Below are 20,544 nucleotides of genomic sequence, written 5' to 3'. Positions count from 1 at the left end.
TGCTCAACTAAGTTGCTCCGTCAAAGATTATCGTCCCAAACCAAGAAAAAAAACAAAACAAAAGAAAATACAAAAGAAAGAAGGGATGCTCAGGACTACTACTAGCAGGGAAGGCTTGTCCTCAAAACAAATTATCATTACTAAAAAAATTCTCCAATGGAAGTTGACTTCAGTGACGATACATCTTGTACTCCTTCCTTCACTTATCGAACAATATTTCTATTACAGGAAATAAGAAAGACTTTGAAATACATTTTTATTAGTTTACAGATGTAGTTTTCAAACTCCAACAAAACTTGCCCACAACTAATTTCTAAGAATAGGAAAGATTTTGCAGTGTGGATCAAATCTCTTCAAATGACGCGCCTGAATGAGATGGTTATATTCGCGGCCAACTTCCTGGCTGTCCTCACCTGCCACTTCTCAAAGGCATCCATGTCAAACTCCATAACTCATTCAATTACCACAAATTGTTCAATGCAGGTCTGGAGAAAGAACAGCAGAATCACCATGGCGAAAGCTTGTGATGAGAAACAAACCCAATTGAAAGGAGACGTCACTCATATTAAATATATTACGTCATTTTCACCTGCATGGACCTGATAAAGCTGAAATATTCAAAGCAGCAGGAAGCTAATTCAATAATCAAGGTGGACAGGATCGACAACAAAGAACTGATCTGTGTCTTCAGAATGATGACCAAACACTCCAGTAATATATCAGGGATGTTACAAAATTGTACAGATGCAACTGGTTTTGCTTTGCTAGACATCCAAATCCACAGGTGTGGAAACACTTAGTTATTGAAGCAGCATCACATAGTTCTTGCAATTTCTTTTGGCTTCGCCAACTCTTTCTGGATACAATACTAGAAACTCACAGTGCCTCTGAAGGATGAGGGGGCAAACCTGCACACAGTGAGGCATCTGATCAGCAAAAGCAAGTCCCAGCTCGTTCAAATCCAAAAGGCACTGGTACTTTATGCATGATAATTCAAGCGCTACAAAAAACAAAACCAAAGCACATCCCACCTCATGCTACAATCTATATCATAAAATGCAGAATTCCATCCTATTCAAAGGCTTTAAATGTTATAAAGATTTCACAGCAATCACACTCTCCTGATTGCTAAAACATGTACAGTACCTCGTAATCACCAGGCTTGTGAAGGCGTCATGCCATTCCCATGAAAATTCCTATTAAACAAATGTAGCATTCCTTTCACAAACCATTGAATTTATTTTAACAAGCGAGCATCAAGCAACAAGCACATGAGCGACAAGCAGTGCTACAGTAGCAAATGGAAAGCACAAGCAAGATACAGGAAAGTACGCATAGTGACACATTAGTCTAGGAAAAAAGTCTTGTCCTGAAGACCCAGTACAACAGCAGTAGCATGAGAAGGTCTATAGTGGGAGAGGTGGAGGCCAAGCGCAGACTAGAGAAACAGCAGCAACCTGAGGCAGGCATGCACACTGACAATGTGGCTGAGGGTGGGCGTTCCGAGCTGCTTAATGATCTTACATCTCCTGCAGAAGCTTAACATACTGCTGCTTGTTATGCCTCTGTGACATTGAACAGGCTTACACGCAATATAATACGAGGTAAGGACAGCTGTATCGTGAAAACTGCACATTTTAACTGCGACATTCATGAAGCTTATACACAAATACAACAGCCATCACACTGTCATAACTTTGTGAAATTTTCAACCCATTCAACCAGCGCCCCCATTTCCATGTGGTATGAATTATGACAAGTACATGCTTTGTAATCTTAACTCCTTCCTTTCCACAACAGGTCAATCTCTTTGGTATTAATCAACTTCTAATCTCTTCTGCTTGCTTAAAGACATGAATCAAAGTGCCTTTTTAAATTCTTTTTCAAACACATCATCCCTTGCTTGGGCATCTTGGCACTCACTATGATGCCTGGGACTTTCCTCGTTCTTCTTTAAGGCCTTGTATCCACAAGTTTCAGAGATGTGCAAGGTGTCATGAATATTCAGTCAACCTTCTTTCCCCCTCACCCTACTTCTATCTTTAGACGACTGTCGCCACTCTCGTCACCCGCCCGCCTTCCAAAGCTCTTCTACCCCGTCCCCCTCCCCAACCTCTCTCTCTCTCTCTCTCTCTCTCTCTCTCTCTCCCCCCCCCCTTAGGTTCCCTATCAATCTCAAGTACATGTCGTGGTCCAGCTCCCCTCCTTGATTCCTTTTGATGCACCTCCAAGCCGTACCCCCTAGACTCCATTAACTTCCCTCAGTCCTCCCTCTTACCTTCTTCTAGCAATCCCACAGCTCCCTCACTAGGTTTTATCCCCTTTTTCAGCAACTAGGTCACAGACCCCATCCAGGCTAGCCAACCCACGAGAATGTCGGTGCATGGGCCCTGAAATTACACAAGTTGTGGAGACACACTCCCTAGTTCTCTAGGTTTCCATAATGATTTTGCAGCCCCTGATAGGGAACAACATAGGGGAAGTGGAGAGTTCCACTAGCCCCTTCTGGAGCTTTAAGATTGCAGCCACAAGGGAGGAGCAGTCAAACCCGAATCTTTTTAATCTTCTCAACATGCTCAAGGACTGGTTAGGCAAACAGGGTCACGCACTTGGATTGAACATGGACCAAAAGCCATCTTCTAGATTGCCTTCCCCAAGGACAGACTAACTTGGGTCTTATAGTGGCAATGATTTTCTTGGATGCACATGAGAAACTCACTAATGTCACTCCTTGGCCTCTAGCAGATTGGGAGAGTCACCTTCGACTCTAATTCATTGGGCCCACAAGGTGGGTCTGAAGCCAGTGATGCCCTTGGCACTGTGCCACAAACTACTACCCCTCCAAGCCCCAAGCCCCAGCGACATCTACCCGCCCCGCCTGGAAAAAATGGCTTCACTTGGCTAAATTGAGCTATAACAGTACCAAGCATACTTCCATAGGGATGAGCCAATTTGACGCACTGTATGGGTACAAAATTCATGTCCCTTCCACTATGCCTGATGGAAGCAGGCCATTGAGGATGAAGCTCATATGACAGCCCTACTTCAACAGTGCATATACGACATGATGAAAGCCCAAGCACGTATGAAGACCTATGCTGATGCTCATAGGAGGGAGCTTGAATTTGAAGTTGGGAATTATGTTTTTCTCTCAGACTTCATAAGTCAAGGTATGCCTCACTTAAGGGGAATACCAACGTTAAATTGGCTCACAGATATTATGGTCCCTACAAAGGGTTGCAGAAAACTGGTGACGTGGCTTATAGGCTGGAATTGCCGTCTTCCTCAAAGATACATGATGTATTTTCACATTTCTCTTTTAAAGAAGTATTTGGGCCCAACTGATCAGGTTTTGGAGGAGCTTCCTCCAATGGGTGGGCAGGGTCAAATTCAGTAAATATGTGAAAGCCTTATTGGATTCAGGGACAGGATACTCAGAAACAGATCTTATACTGAATATTGCATTAAATGGAGGGGCTTACCTGATGAGTCATCCTGGCAGCCATCATCAGGTAAGCCCCATCTGCTCAGCTGATCTCTTGACAGATTTGAGCCTCAGCCTGATATATGGATTTTCTGGAATCTCAATCCTACACGTATTGCAATGCTCTCTATACTCCCATCATTGTTGTGCAGACTAACATGTATCAAAGATGATTGTGTCATTTGGCCTTGCTGTCACAACATGTTCTGACCAGATATGAGTTACTTTTCCATTTCTATCATTGTAATTCCTTGTTACAGCAATTGCAAATTTGAGGGCAAATTTCTTTTGGGCCCGGTGACTGTAACAAAGGGTAAATGCACTTAGTTTTTAGAATGGTGGGCCTTTTAATGGCTTGTAAATAAGTAGTTCTTTAAGTAGGGGAGTCATAAGTTGCCACGTGGCAGCATAGGCTGGCCATCCCATAAGGAGACTTGTAATTAATGCCAGGCCCACACCTTACTATGTACCCATTCATTCTTTATGCAATCTTGTGATCACTCATTTGCAGCTGAGCTTGACTAGGTCTAGGCTGAACTAGGATGTCTTCTCCTAGCCTAGGAACCTCCCTTCCTAGCCCTGTTGCTGGTGCAGGCCCTCACTAGCTATGGATCTACACACAAGTCCAGGTACTTTGACGGTTCAGCTCATAAATTTCTGCAACCTACATGCTGTCCTTTACCTTTGCATTCATTTGCTGCCATTTCTACATTACTAGGCTGTTGAACAAGACCTTAACAGTATGTTGCAGGCTAGTTTAGCTACAGAGATACTCGATGTAGACCTTGGTGCTAAGGACCCAGTCACTGAAACCCATAATTCCGCTCCAGGATGTAGAGGATGCAGCCCTCCATAGGCAGCAGCTCAAACAAGACTTGCACACTGTGGCCCACATGCAGTTTCAATAGTGAAACATGAAATGCGTTATGGAATTTCGTTCTAGGGGTAACGCTAACTGATAGGCTACTTCCCGAACACTACAGACGATTCTGTAAGGGTCGTAATACCTATGATCCAGTTGGAGTTGCTCTTCTATCCTTGTGGACTCGTAATTGAGCCAAATTCCCATCATTAAATTCCAAACATGTCCTACATTCATTGTCATCATTCTTTTTCTTTGCTTGAGCATCCTGCAGTCTTTTTGGTCACTTGCAAAAGAGCATCCATCCTCTCCAGATCATCCCTTGCATGCTGATTTTTTACAACCACGTTTGTATTTGTGAAACCTTACATTCATGCATTGCCTCAAACGGGCTCATCCCAATAGACAAGTGATTGGTGCTATAGTAGAAAATTCAACAAGTTCAAACCATTTATCCCAAGACCTTTGAGTGTCACAGAAAATTTGCCTTCAGTTATCTTCCACCCATTTGTTCACCAACTTAAACTGGTCATCAATCTCAAGATGATATGCTTTACTGGGAGTGTCTATGCCATATGATGCCCCCTGCTGTAAATAGTTCCTCCAAAAATGACCCATAAATTTCACATCACTGTCACTTGCAATCTCCTCAGGGAACCCATAATGCTTATGATCAAGGAATTGTCAGGCAATCTGAAATGTTGAATGCCATGTCTTGGTGGGGATCAAATGGGCTTGTTTGATAAGAATGCCAGTCACTACACAAATCCTTCTTTGTAGAGGGCAGCCCAATAATGAAATCCATGGCTATATATGTCCACTTGCCTTCTGATGATCAAAGTGGTGGGATGTTGGGGGAAGGAGTGGCACATTGACCCTCCCAGTATCTCAAAGCAAGATGCCCCCAGATGGCGCCTCTGGCTTTGGGAGGCTAGGCCCTTGAGGAGGTCCAGTGGGATCCGGAAGAGTGGTTCTAGCCCTCCAAGGGCGACCTTGCCAAGTAGGTGGATGAGGTGCACTTCTTTTCCTACACCACACGGATTGGCAGGAGGCTTCAAATGGACTCTTCGATGTGGACCCCTTTGAGGGAGAGGCATTGGGTGGCCCAGAGAGTGCCCCGGGATGTCTGTTCCAAGTTTTGAACGCGCTTATGGTCCACTTTGCGGCCGAGGAAGATATCCTACTTTTCCTGGCTGGCTGTCCATGGAGGCTATTAAATTACACGGCGCAGCGGAACAGAAACTGAAAAAAGAATAGAGAGTACACAGCAAACTGGAGACGAATAAAATTTTCCTTCAATACTGATGTAGTACAGATGATGGCTCCGTCCAACCGTGCGCTCCCACAGTGGAGCTTAGATGGCGATCTAGACAGATACTAATGTGAAGAGCTACTAGCTGGAAGATCTCTGCTGGAAGATCTGATCTGATACAATGGACTGGGAAGGTCGCCTCTTTATAGCTATGAGGGCAGTAGTTGGATCAACGTAGTCGATGGAGCCGACCAGCCAACCTAGTCGGTGGAACCAACTAGTCGTCCATGGAATATTCAGGGGATATTCCCTATACCTTCGCATCGGGGGGCTTTCACCCCCGAACCCCCACCAAGGGGGCCAATTGGCCCCCAAACCCCAGTGACAGCAAGGGGCTCCCACACAATCAAGACAATGTGCCTCGTGCTGCTACCAACTTACCTACCTTGCCTAGCTCATAGGCTAGACTCACATAGATCAGCTTTCTACCATCAACGGTCTCATTGATAGACCTCATCTGACATGCAAGTCAGGATCCATCCAGTGTCCCGGGCTCACACAACCTTGGACCACTGGTGGTTACCAGGAGGGTGGGGCATTGAGCATTTCTAACAGAGGCTTGTCCATCGGACCGTGGTTGGAGCAAATGCGGGTTGAGGGGCAGTGCCATTGTTGCTCTGCTGGTTTTCTTTTCCTACACACACATATTGATAGGAGGCTTCAGATGGACTCTTCGATGTGGACCCCTTCAAGGGAGAGGCATTGGGTGGCCCAGAGAGTACCCCGAGATGTCCGTTCCAAGTTTAGGACGCAGTTATGGTCCAGTTTGCGGCTAAGGAAGATATCCTACTTTTTCTAGTTGGCCGCCCACAGAGGCTTGCCCATCGGACCGTGGTTGGAGCAAATGCAAGTGGAGGGGCAATGCCATTGTTGCTCTGCTGGTTTTCTGAAGACGATCCCGCATTGCATCTGGAGTTATCGTAGCGCAGTGAGGATTTGGATGGGAGCCCTCAGGATCATGACCCGTATGCAAAGTCTTCAAAGGGACTACACTTGGGGGATGGTGCCCTGGTTGACTGAGGGAGGACACGCGTTCCAGATTGATGAGATCTCCCTAGCTTACCGGATACAAGGAAAGAGCATTCAGAGGACAAAGCTCCATGAGGCAGTCCCTCCTGATAGCCTAGCTCCTCCTCCTCCTCTAGAGGACAGCATATGGGAGGTAGTAGCCAATATCACTGCGTGGAACATTTAGGTGGCTCGTGCAGTCTAGTGATGGGTGAGCATCCCCGGTTCCACCCTCGGCTACCTTGTTTGCCATATGGCAGGACATGATATCATCTACACCCTCCGCTCCACCTAGGAGCGTGGGACCCCAGGCTCTAGGGCGACTGCAATTCACCAGCTCTCGTAAAAGACAGCAGAGACACTCTCATTTGCTCTCCATCTCTCCCTCTCTCAACAGAGACACTAGGGCCCAGGACAACATGTCGGGCTGGACCCCCCCGAAGGTATTTTATTCCTTGAAGAGAATCTGTTACAAGAGTTCAACGTAGAGCTGTCTGATACATTCCCAAAAATCCAAAACGTGAATCATCCATTACAAGAGCTTCAAGCTCATTTCAAATTGGCAACATGCCACTTGTCTAAAATCTAGACTAAGTCCTATTACATGCCACTAAGGGCCACTCTGGAGTCTTCAAAGCACTTGGTCACACGAACCGCCTCCTAGATGCTTGTTAGGCTCCCGTAGTGCTTAGGAAAATAACTCTTCCTAGTACCTGCAACAATTAATTAAAGCGCACCACCATGGCACCCATTAATTATTAGTGCTTTGCATGAAATAACACACTGTGGACTAATTCTAGTCACGGTGGGCGTCCCCACTGAATACATGTGCACACCTAAACAAATATAAAAATATATATTTATTCTCTGATTGACCGGAGTCAACACCCTTGATTATAATTAAGGAGCTTTGACTGAGGGTTGAGGCGCCTTAATTATAGCCAAGTCTCTCTAACCGAAGTTGGCACAACTCTCCAACCAAAGTTGGCACATCTTGGTTAACCGGTGTTAACCCTCTTGGCGCATGCCAAGTCTTGTTGACCGAAGTCAACACTCTCTGACCGTAGTCAGCTCTGTGGTTCTCTGGTTAACCGCAATTAACCCTCTTGGTAATTACTTGACTAGAGTCAAGTATCTTTGATCGTAGTCAATCCTTTGACCATTAAAAGAATTCTTTGACCATAATTAACACATATAAAACTCTTTAATTATGATCAAATAAATGGTTAACTGTACTTTGACTTAGGATATTTACATTGTGGTGACATCCCCTCGGCTTCTATTCAATTGATCTCAACTGAAAAACTTCCTTGTAAACATCCAAAAGCTGTGGATGATCAGATAACATGTCTTCGTCCATCCACTTGGCATCTAATGCCGTATAGTTCTTGAATTTTACAAGATACCTGATAAAACTCCTTACCCTGAGGGCCTTTGCGTACAGTATGGTACACAATTTGCTCTGGCTGAAGGACCTCCTCCAGCTCATCCACTTCTGGTGGATCCTCTGATACTGGTTCTGTAGGCTCTGGTCCTTGGAATTTCTTTAGAAGACTCACATGGAATGCATTGTGAATCCTCCAATGCTCTGGCAATGCTAACCTGTATGCAACCTCGTTTATTCTTTCTGTAACCCTGAAAGGGCCATAGTATCTGGGAGATAACTTTGCATACACTCTCTGTTTGCCTTCAAACTTGCGGAGCCTAGCTTTTTCAAACTTCAAAAGTACCCAATCCCCTTCCTTGAGATCTAACTGTCTCCTATGCTTATCTGCAGCTCTTTTATGTTTCTCTTGAGACCTTTTGATTGCTGTCCGGACTTGGCTGTAAGCTGTCTGGAGGTCTCTCACAAACTGATCAGCTGCAAATATTTCATCTTTGGTCCTCAATATAGGTGGCAAAATCACCTTCCCATATATGACCTCAAAAGGGGCTTTCCCTGTAGAGCTATGTACTGTATTATTGTAAGCAAACTCTACCAATGGTAGATACTTTTCCCAGTCTGAACTTTGGTCACCCACGTAGCATTTCAGCATATCCAAAACTGTAGAATTTGCTACTTCACTTTGACTATCTGTCTGGGGATGGAAAGAAGAAGAGAAATTCAGATTTGTCCCCATGTTATCAAATAAAGCTCTCCAGAATAGACTGGTCATTCTGGGATCTCGATCACTAACAATGGACTTAGGCATACCATGATGCTTAAAGATCTGTGCCATGAAAAGCTTAGCCATATGATCTGCCTTTATGGTTTTGCGAACCAGAATGAAATGAGCTTGCTTGTTGAATCCATCAATGATAGTCCAAATCCCATCATTCCCTGACTTTGATCTTGGCAAATCAAAAATAAAGTCCATTGTAATACTTTCCCATGGTGCCTGAGGCACGGGAAGAGGCATAAGTAGGCCAAGTGCCTTCCGTCTGTCATACTTGACTTTCTGACACGTAAGGCATTCAGTAACAAACTGATGTATATCTTTCCACATCCCTAGCCAAAAGAAATACCTCTCTAGTGCTAGAGTTGTTGCTGTAATTCCTCTGTGTCCAACATAGGGAGGTGCATGGCATTCCTCCAAAATATTTTTCCTCATCTCCTGGGTGATGCATAGGCAATCATCTTTCATTAGATACCCATCTTTCAGGGAATAGTGACTAGTGGATTGCCCCTCTTGCATTTGCTGTAAAATTTCACCAAAATCTGCATCATTAGCATATTGCTCCCTCATGCCCTCTAGGTCCTGATGATAAGCAATAGTCACATTATTGACTTGGGGTCTTCGGGACAAGGCATCTGCCACTCTGTTCTGAATTCCTGGGGTATGGACAATCTGAAAATGATACATTGACAGCATATTTGCCCATTTCATATGCTTCTCGGAAAGCTTGGTCTGAGTCAAAAAGTATCTCAGACTTTGGTGATCTGTCTTAACAGTAAAATCTGCACCCTAAAGATAGTGCTTCCATGTATGGATGGCATGAATTACAGCCAATAACTCTTTCTCATAGATTCCTAGATATCTCTCTGCATCCCGAAGTCTCCTGCTTTCATAGGCCATACATGACCATTCTGATGCAATGCAGCCCCAACACATTCTCCACAAGCATCGCAATCAACATCAAAAGATTGATAAAGATCCGGGACTACAAGAATAGGCTCTGTAGTCAACTTCTCCTTGAGTGTATTGAATGCTTTCTTATGTGATATTCCCCATGTGAAGGCTGCATTTTTCTTAGTAAGGTCATGTAATGGAGCTGCGATATCAGCAAAATGCCTGATAAGCCTTCTGTAGTAAGAACACAGGCCTAGGAAACTTCAAACTTCATGCACAGTTTTCAGCTCTGGCCATTCCTGAATGGCATGGATCTTTGCTGGATCCATCTGTATCCCATTCTTGGATATTATATGCCCCAGATAATGGATTTCTTCCAAGAAGAATTCACTTTTCTTGCTGTTTGCATAGAGCTGATGATTTCTCAGCTCTTGAAACACTATAGCAAGATGTTCCCTGTGCTCTTCCTCTGTCTTTGAAAAAACTAGGATATCATCAAAGAAAGTACCCGTGAAATGCCTGTACTTTCGGAAGATGCGATCCATCATTCTATTGAATGTGGCTGGAGCATTTGTCAACCCAAAAGGCAACACTAAGTATTCATACTTGTGCACATCCTGAGGCTGTATCCTCACTTGGTGATAGCCACTCTTTAAGTCTATCCTGAAGCTCCATTTAACTGATCCACCACATCATCAATGCACGGAATAGAGAATCTATTCTTGATGGTCATTTTGTTCAGTGCGCGGTAATCGACGCACATATGAAATAAACCATCTTTCTTCTGTACTAGCAATAGAGGGGAACAAAAAGGAGACGAGCTGGGCTGAATCAACCCTTTCGACAGCAAGTCCTGTACCTGATCCATAATCTCCTCTCTCTGAGTCGCACTGACTCTATAAGGTGCTATGTTTGGTGGCTCACTACCAGGCATTAACTCTATCTGATGATTTTCTGGTCTCTCTAGGGGTAACTCCCCTGGCAAAGCATCGGAAAAGCAATCTTTAAAGTTTACAAGAAACTGAAACTTATCTTTGTCTGCATCATTCATTTCAGCATGCATATCATTCTCATTTTCTTTTACAAAAACCATGTACGCAGAAATTGCAGACTTTATTGCTTTACCACATGTAACATCAGATACAATGGGTATAGTGTCCCCTTTATTCCTGGCAACTAAACACTGATTTTTCCCCCTATGCACAAACTCCAACACTCTTTCAGGAAGAGTCAACTTCACTGCCTTGCGATGAAACCAAGGCATTCCCAAGACTACATCATGATGTTTCAGTGGAGAAATGAAGAAGTCTTCCTGATCCACATAACTCTGTACATGAAGACAGAGCTTCCCTATCAAGGGAGTGACTGGCATAGGATTCCCACAGAACATCTGATCGGCATCCAAAGCCCTGCCCAACTCCTCCATCTTTATTCCCAGCCTTAGGGCTAGGTCCTCTTATATAAAATTATCAGTAGCCCCTGGATCAAATAAAATTAGCGCTTGCTGGTCTCTGACTTTGCCCCATGATAGCAGCAATTCTCGTTCTTCCGGGTTTGAAACATGACCCAGTATGTCAGGAATTCCTTCTGCCATTGGCTTTTGCGGTCCTCGTGGCTTCTTTGCCTCTTTTCCCGTCGAAGTTGAAGGCTTTTTTGGGCACTGGGCAGCCACATGCCCCTCTTTACCGCACTTGAAGCATTTCCCATCTCTATGGAATTCAGCTATCTGTTCAGGGGTGAATGGAGATTTCCCTTTATAAGCCTTTGAAAACTGAGTACCCCTCGGCTTCTGAGGCTGAAACCCTTTCTTTTCAACCTTGGGGTACTCTTTCTTTTCTGATTTTGAAAAATCAGTTTTCTTTCTTTCGGCACGTCCTGCATGCAAGGATAGTACCGTGGATGGATCTTGTAACGGCACAAGACTAGCTACTGAAGCTGAATGCATAAGGTCTTGAATGTTCTTTGCCCCCAAAGCATTCACTACTACCTAGATTCTTGGAGTGAGACCTGCTCTATATTTTCTCATTTGGGTTCCTTTGGAGATCTTTTTGAAAGGTGCAACCTGCAAATAAGCATCCCAAATCTTTTGGTTGTACACATCCACTGTATCTCCTGCATCCATATGCAAACTGTCCCAATCTTGAAGAACATGGTCTCTAAACTGTTTAGGCATAAACTGTTGGTAGAAGGCTTTCTTGAAGTCCTTCCACTTCTTTGGGGCTGACCCATCTGTGGTCTGTGCACTCCACCGTGCACTAGCTGTCGCTGTCAAGTGCAAACTGACCATTCTTAACTAGGAGGATTCTGAAAACTTTTCTGTGCCGAATGCAGCATCAAACTGCCTGATGAACTGCAATGCTTTGTCTGTATGACCATACTGTCCATTGTAGGTCATAAACTTGACAGATTTACCTCCCTCTTTGAATTTCTTGGTCTCTCTGGAAGACTTTCTCTTCCTAGACTTGTGTTTCCTTCTTTTCCTGGATGGTTTATCTAATAAAGAAGAAGAATATACAGAAGTCGAACTTGGGGTAGACGGTGATGGACTAGGAGATCAGTGATGATGCCTCGATCTCTTCCTGCTATGAGACCGTCCCCTATGAGATCTCTCTTTCTCTGGTTGTACACGAGAGTGTGCCTCTGGCATCGGCACGTCATATACTGCATTGGGCATAGCTTCTGCTTGAAACAAATGCTGAGCCCTTGGATCCTTTCTGAGATTTTCCATCTCTTGTATACGAGTGCGTACCATCTGCTCAAATTCTTGCTGAGTTTGTTGCACACTTCTCTGATTTGGATGCGCATCCCTATCTTGTGAATCCCACTGGATAGGTGATTGAGCCATCTTCTTACAACTCGTCTGAGATCTGCAAATTTCTCGCACACACACTGTGTATGCAACTGATGCACGCTGCCTTCGCTTTTCAAAGAGAAAATTTACCTCAACAAGAGGTGTCTTGCATTCACAATCTATGCCAGTACTGGCTGTCAATTCAAGGCATATACCCACACAGTTGCCAAAGCATCAACAACTATATTGCCCTTTTTCTGGCTGCTGCAGATGGCTTCAAAAAGCATCTGTTTTTCCCTCTTTTCACTGCTCAAAGGCATGCATACTCTTTTTCTGCAAATCTCTGTTTTCTCTGCTTTTCTCTGCTTTTCTGCTGCTTTTCTGACAGTAAAAGTCTGCTTTCTCTGTTTCCTCTGCTTTTCTGCTGCTTTTCTGACAGTAAAAGTCTGCTTTCTCTGTTTTCTCTGTTTTCTCTGCTTTTCTGCTGCTTTTCTGACAGTAAAAGTCTGACAGGCAGGTGAAATCTGGTAGCAGAAACAGTCTCTTCAACTGTCCTTTTTTTTTTCCTTTTTTTTTTTGGAACAGTGACCAGATGAAGTAACTGACTGGTTACTCTAACCAGACTAACTGGCTCTAGTCTGACTGGATAGTTACTGTCTGGTCAAACTGATCAGACTGGTTCTGTTCTGGTCTGGTTTGGTTGGCTCCCAACTCGGCCTTAACCCACTGTGGTCTGGTTAACCAACTATAGTCTGTTTAACTACACCCAGACTTAGCTAGTCAAACCTGGTCTGGTTTGGTTGGGCCAACTAACTGGACCTCTAACCAGTCTACTAACCAAGGTTAGGTTAGATAAACCCAGGGTCTGCCACATCAGCTACCTGTCAGCCCGGCCACATCAGCACCCACCAAGTGTCAAGGCCACATCAGCTGCATGGGCTGCCACGTCATCATCGCACGTGTGGACCTGCTGGCTGCCACGTCAGCGCTGCCTATCTGCCACGTGTCCTCCTGCGCCACGTCAGCCTAAGGTTCCAAACCTTGGCTGACTGATGCGCGTCGCGTGTCGCACCGCCTCAATTTGTCCGTCAGCACCCGTCAGTGTCTCCGCCATTCGTCTACATATTTTCACACAGGGCTTGGAGAATAGTTCACGCCATCGGAACTAAGCGAAGTGCAGATTTGTAGTCATCTTCTGATACCGCTGGTGGAGGCAATGAAAAAGTCACTACGCGTGAGGGCGTCTCCCTCTGCGTGGTAATTGCCGGTGCTTGCAAGAGGCTTCCCGTAGCGTAATCCCAATGAGTAGGCACAGGCCCAATGCTTGTGATATGCACGGTATTTGCCGTAATCACGACGCCCAATTAGCGCTCAAGATAGACAAACACCTACGCCTTACTTTTCCTTGCTTGCCCTCTTCACGCAATAGCTTACTAATATGGCACGCGTACCCCTTCAGCAAGGTAGATGCTCGTTGCTAATACGTTGGGTGCAAAACTGCATCTCGGTTCTTCACCTGCAGGGCTCTTCAGCTAACCACCGATCAAAATCATGCTACTCTCCCAAGCGTCGCTTATCATCTCGAGAAACTCTCTTGCACTTGGATCGTCACAGTTTAGGAAAACTATGAGACCAGGCTCTGATACCAATGCAATTCACCAGCTCTCGTAAAAGACAGCAGAGACACTCTCATTTGCTCTCCCTCTCTCCCTCTCTCAACAGAGACACTAGGGCCCAGGACAACATGTCGGGCTGGACCCCCTCGAAGGTATTTTATTCCTTGAAGAGAATCTGTTACAAGAGTTCAGCGTAGAGCTGTCTGATACATTCCCAAAAAAACGTGAATCATCCATTACAAGAGCTTCAAGCTCATTTCAAATTGGCAACATGCCACTTGTCTAAAATCTAGACTAAGTCCTATTACATGCCACTAAGGGCCACTCTGGAGTCTTCAAAGCACTTGGTCACACGAACCGCCTCCTAGATGCTTGTTAGGCTCCCATAGTGCTTAGGAAAATAACTCTTCCTAGTACCTGCAACAATTAATTAAAGCGCACCACCATGGCACCCATTAATTGTTAGCGCTTTGCATGCAAATAACACATTGTGGACTAATTCTAGTCACGGTGGGCGTCCCCACTGAATACATGTGCACACCTAAACAAATATAAAAATATATATTTATTCTCTGATTGACCGGAGTCAACACTCTTGATTATAATTAAGGAGCTTTGACCGAGGGTTGAGGCGCCTTAATTATAGCCAAGTCTCTCTAACCGAAGTTGGCACAACTCTCCAACCAAAGTTGGCACATCTTGGTTAACCGGTGTTAACCCTCTTGGCGCATGCCAAGTCTTGTTGACCGAAGTCAACACTCTCTGACCGTAGTCAGCTCTGTGGTTCTCTGGTTAACCGCAGTTAACCCTCTTGGTAATAAACCAAGTCTCCCCGACTGAAGTCAAGGTTTACTTGACTAGAGTCAAGTATCTTTGACCGTAGTCAATCCTTTGACCATTAAAAGAATTCTTTGACCATAATTAACACATATAAAACTCTTTAATTATGATCAAATAAATGGTCAACTGTACTTTGACTTAGGATATTTACATTGTGGTGACAGCGACTGTCGCGAGGCGTGCTCGATTCTGCAAGGCTTGGCCTGCAGGGGTTTTTTACAGTTTCACTCCGCGAGGGATTCGCCGGTTGTATAGTCCCCCCACTTGGTTGTTAGCCCCAGTACCAAAGATCCCCTAGGTATTGAGCCAGGTTTCTCTGGAAAAGGCCGGTTTTTCTTACAGCATTTTCCTGGTTTTTTCCATACTCAGCACCTTCGAGGCTGCTGTTTTGTATGAAATCTTTCAAGCATTAATACAAGGTTCCCAAAAAAACAAAAAAAAAAAGTCTTTGTGATGCTCGTATGTCCTAGCATAGAGCAAGAATGCATCTCCCTCAACGCCATCAACTATATGGTGAATTTGGAACCCAACAGAAGCTTTGTTTCTCCTCTCATAGGTGTTTGTGATGTCTATATGTCTATCACAGGTGACACATTGGCTACATTAACAAGTGTTGATAGATCCTGAACAGGTGATTTTGTCCTATGCCGTGAGCCCTAGTCCACGGACAGTCAGGCACGAGCTACGTAGGTCAATCTCTCAAGCCTTAGTTCAAACCGCATTCACTGGTACCTATTGGATAAGTCAGCATGAGTAGTGTTTCCATCTTAGGATTAGTTAGACCTAGGTCTCACCTACATTAGGAGCCCCAGAGAGCCCCCCAAATGCTGACCATTGACTGGGGGAAGGCACCTATTCCAAGTCCCAAAATCTCCCCTAAAATGAGTCTAGAGGGCCTTTTATAGGAACAGGCTGGGCCTAATCGACCTACCAGTCGGCTGGATTTATTTTGAGACCTATAAAAGGGCCCTTGGGCCCCAGCCTTTATCATTCAACTCCAGCTCTCAGCAGCTCCTTGTAATGACAAAAGAAATCACTAATCCGTGATTAGTAGACATTAGAACATTAATATATATTATATGCCAATGGTGTAGCATGTATTTGTATTTATGATGGACACCGACCAAATTGTTATGGCGGCATATCATCTGAGTAGATAGGACTAGTCGAGCTGAAGCCACTACTTCAGACGGCATCAAATTTAGACATGTGACACTTATTTTATTAATAAAGATGTGCACCCACGTGTCTAGGTCCTGGGGACAATAGGAAGGGAAGGGTGCATTAAGGTGCACTGATGGTAGATGCATGGGTCATAGGGTAAGGGTAGGTCTAAATGGGAAGATGGAACTTGAGTGATCTCAAGGGACATTAACGACAGGGTATCACCCTTCATTGTGAATCTCACGTAGCATTCTCTCTATTCACCTTGCATTCATCCACCATCTCTCTCCCACCTTGCATGTAGGTCGAAAAGAGAAACAAGTAAGGTGCTCTTCCTCCACTGGAGGGCCAATTGGCATTCAAATTCTGCATGCATTGCTCACATTTGCATTCTTGATAAATCCGGTTCTTCGCACTCCTCTCCAGCCCCTTGTGCAGCCCCTGTGTACTCCTGAGATCCCCTATACAGCAGCAGCAAATCAGCAGTACAGATCAGCCTCTCTAGGAGGGTGTACACGTAGCACTACAGCAGGGTTTGGACTAGCAAACGGAGGGAGGTTTGGTGTCTGTTTCAGCAGCTTTTCTTTTGAGTTTTCCAGCTCTTTTGCACAGCTCTCATCTCTCAACTTTCACTAGTTCATCTCTGGTTGCGGATGCCTTTGTGGAATGTGGGCTTGCACATCTTCTATTGTCCCTACTATCTACCAACTTGGATACATGGCATTCAAGAGGAGTATATGCAGAAGTTGAGATCAAAGTAAAGACTACCATGTGTGTGTGTGCGCGCGTGTGTGTGAGCTTGAGAAACAGTCCAGCCACAACCAAGGCCTCAATGCTGCCCACACTAATGTTGTAGACCACTGTGAGGCTATCGAAGAGGCTAGTGCTGTCCATGGGCATGTGCTAGAACTGCGTGAGTGAGAGAGGTGAACAGAGGTGAAACTGAGGATGGAAAGAGCTGAGATATGAAGCTAGAAACTGACATCCACACACACATGCACACACACGGTCAGTCTTTACTTTGATCTTGCTGACATACAAGTGTTGATGCCACTTTTTTGAAGGCATGTAGGATTGACAACATCTCCTGGCCATAAATATGATAATTCAGCTCATTGCCATCAAACTTTCTGCTTTCAATAGCTATCACCCCATGCTATTGCCTTTAAACAGACCCCAAGCCTTTGTCACTGGCATTTGCCTCTACAATGAGCAACTATGAAAAGTCAAGGCATACAAACACTAGGGAATGACTCAGATCTTCAAAACTAACTTGCACTTCCTCTTACCACAAGAAGTCTATCTTCAAAAGATGCATGCGACAGCCTGACCTTTGAGCAAAATGGCATATATAAAGAGGCAAGGCCCAAAAACAATCTCAGCTGACGTTGATTGTGTCAATACAGCCACTCCCTCATGCATCACCTTTTAGACGTCCGAGAAATTTAACCTCCTCTGCAGGTCTGCTGACCTTAGCAAAGCTGAGGCCATGTCCAGCACCTGTTTGACATGTTTGATGTTCTTCTACTTTAAATGAGGATATCGTTAAAAGAAATTAGCACATATCCGAATAGAAGTCACTGCAATATCTTGTTCATCACTGCCTGAAAGGTGGCTGGTGCATCAGTCAATTCAAATGGCATGACCTTGAACTCGTACAAGCCCCCCTTGTTCATCCTCTTTCACCGTGATTGGTGGTAGCTTCAAATCTATCTTAGTGAAACTAAGCACCCTTGAGTTCATCCAACAAATCATCAATCTTGGGTTTCTCTACCACATTGTTAGTCCTACATGTGAGAGCCTTGTAGAAGTACAAGTAAGCAAGCGAACACTATGGAGAGAAGCAACTGCCTGATTGAGGGTAGAAGCTGAAACTCAATCTCTGCCTTCCCCCCTTTGAATCACCATGCACTCCTTGCTGTCACGTTTTAGAAAATTTGTGGGTTTACTGCACCGAGTTAAGGCCTGACACAATGTTGCATACACAAACACCCCTCTGCTCCTTGCCAATTTGATTACATAAGCTAGGTCTGACACAATGTTGCATACACAAACACCCCTCTTAACTCATTAAAAGACTTGTTGCAATGGAAAAGAATGCAGATGCTGCATTGGGGCCAAATGGCAGCCGTAGACATAACGCATTGGTACACAGGAAGATTCCACTAGTCCATGGATACACGTGACAGTCCACCTTTCATATGATAACAAGACGTTCTCTATCAAAAGCGTTAGGATCTCACGTCCACCACCTGGTTCCGGTCATGCTTAATTAGCCTCCATAACACCCATCTATCATTCCCCCCAAAAAAAACCTGAGATAGAGCCACCACCTAAGACAGACCACCAGATTCAATGCAACCCAGATTATATCTTTAGTTCATGTTTTTGCATGTTCTTGGCAGATCCATAGACTGCCCTTCCTCAACACAAAACATCTTACCTGAATCACCTTACCACACAGCCTCTTACCATTCTTCCCATTCCGACAGTAAATCCACAAAAAAATTTTCCAATAAGAAGTGCCCCTCAAATAGGCAGTATGTTGGTTCATTGCCCCGCCATAAGCCACCATATGAGGAGAGGATGTGACCCAAGCTCATTAAAGCATCCTTGCATTCTTGGCAGGTCTCCTTCTCTATGCCTGTCCTTCACTAGCATCCCTAGGCTCTACGTGAGCATTTTGACACCTGAGGTTTGAAGGTCAACTTTATCATTCCTTAACAGATCCAAACCAGCATGCAGAGCATAGACATGCTCATCGAGACCCTCTAAAGAGGAGTGTACTTGGACTAAGCACTATGGACTTCGCAAGGGATGGACACCCATTGGCATCGGTGTTTCCAGGCACACTTCTAGGACCTTAAAGAAAATTACTGCTGCTTAACTCATTTGTCTAACGAGTTGCCATGTATAGTGTGTCATTTTGACCACTAGCTTCTTCGATAAGTTGCAGGGCTTGCACATTATGATGCCGTCCAATCTCATACTTAGTAAGCTCACAGTTGCACGTCTGATCTTGTGTGTAGTCTCATTGGATAGGTCCCTTGGAGGTTGAGATCCATATGTCACAGGCATACCAATACTGACGTCTTTGTAACATTTTATTCATCTAGACTAGAATATTTATTAGAACGTGGTACATATATAGATTAGAGCTATGACATGAAGTTCAAAGTCTTACACTCAAAAAGCAAAGATTCCTTCAATATATCAAAAACTGACTGAAACAATTACAGCAAAACGTTCCCCCCAAAAAACGAGTCTAAGGCTGTTCTCACCAACTGCACCAGAAGAAGAGGCTCCGTCCACCTTAACAGCAGGCGACAGGTTGTGGGGGATCGCTGACGGGTGAGGTTGGTAACGATCCTTCTTCAAGGAGGTTGGCATACCCGAAAGCTCCTGCACAGCAAGTTATTAGGAAAATACGGAAAGGTTTGTCATGCCAAAGCAGTAATGGGAAACAATGGAAACAACTGTATTCTACCATCATCAGATGCAATCGCAGATGGCTGGGGCGCACACCCTCACCGATGCAAGTCATCACGAACTGAGAGTAATGAAAAAGAACGTCCGCAGCTGCCTGCTTTTTCTCATCAACCTGTAATAATTAAGGGGATTGATGAGATCCTTGTAAGACGAGGGTAGCAGAAATCTAACATTGAAGACTTGTTTAGAATGAGAGAAAGAATGCTGCCCGAGATGAATCTCAACTCAAAAAGGAAAATGGAAAACCAATTCCAACCTCGGAATCGTAAAATGGAAAACCAATTCCAACCTCGTAATCGTCCATATCTGTAGAACGTTCAACGATGAAATGGGAACAACTGTAGGCGTACTAATTTTTGAAAGAATTCGGAAAGTGCTATTGGGCACTGCCAGCTCCTACTATAGGAGAGTGGTTTTGGCCTGCCCCTTGGCACATGGGAAGAAATAGAATGGGAATGGGAAAAAGATGGTCCCATGTGCTAACAAAACCTATGCTGCCGTTGGCAGGCTTTCCGTCATGGCCCCACCTCCCAATCGAACTTGAATCCTCACTATTATCCAATTGGAGTTTCAGTGAGATTTGTCCAACAATTACTCAAACAACTTATGGCAAGAAACACAACATGCAATTATCTCCATCCTTACATAATAGATTTGCGAGAAGAATGAATACAAAAGTATGCTTTTGGGTCAATTTTGGAAGGAGTGTTTTAGCCCTTTAGAGCAATCTAAAGTCAAGGGCCTAAAATTGTACATGTGGCTTAAGGAGAGCTCACAAAAGTTTTGCTTTTCTAAAAAACATGTTTCAAACCCTTAGATCTTCATAAAGATCAACGCCTATGATCACGACACTTCAAACCCTTGGATCTTCGTAAAGATCAACGCCTATAATCACGACACATGGCTTAACATGGGCTTAGAAAAGGAA

General features: G+C 44.5%; 1 protein-coding gene across 2 annotated transcripts; it reads right to left on the bottom strand.

The window, feature by feature from the left end:
* Positions 1–668: 668 nt before the first annotated feature.
* LOC147897468 (uncharacterized) lies at positions 669–20,225 on the bottom strand. Of its 2 annotated transcripts, none has more exons than XM_087380799.1 (4): positions 19,873–20,225; positions 19,615–19,728; positions 19,409–19,529; positions 669–908 (listed from the first exon to the last, which is right to left on the bottom strand). In XM_087380799.1, the coding sequence occupies exons 1-4, from the start codon at positions 19,918–19,920 to the stop codon at positions 877–879; spliced, it is 315 nt and encodes a 104-aa protein (XP_087236925.1). In that variant the 5' UTR covers positions 19,921–20,225; the 3' UTR covers positions 669–876. The 2 variants fall into 2 exon arrangements, with proteins under 2 accessions (XP_087236925.1, XP_087236926.1); XM_087380800.1 differs by having other exon boundaries at positions 19,906–20,219.
* Positions 20,226–20,544: the final 319 nt, after the last annotated feature.

Source organism: Dipteris shenzhenensis, chromosome 10 (assembly GCF_047967505.1).
Source record: "Dipteris shenzhenensis isolate YYH24624 ecotype China chromosome 10, Dip_SZ_1.0, whole genome shotgun sequence".
Taxonomy (NCBI): Eukaryota; Viridiplantae; Streptophyta; class Polypodiopsida; order Gleicheniales; family Dipteridaceae; genus Dipteris; species Dipteris shenzhenensis.
The sequence above is the reverse complement of the archived record's forward strand: the minus strand, read 5'-3'. Positions and strand labels throughout refer to the sequence as shown.

Excerpts from the sequence above, each read along its gene's own strand:
- LOC147897468 (XM_087380799.1), bottom strand. The coding sequence starts at position 19,920 with ATGGACGATTACGAGGTTGGAATTGGTTTTCCATTTTACGATTCCGAG. Across the intron at positions 19,729-19,872 it reads TTCCATTTTACGATTCCGAG|GTTGATGAGAAAAAGCAGGC; the intron begins GTTGGAATTGGT and ends TAATTATTACAG. Across the intron at positions 19,530-19,614 it reads TGCGATTGCATCTGATGATG|GAGCTTTCGGGTATGCCAAC; the intron begins GTAGAATACAGT and ends CTTGCTGTGCAG.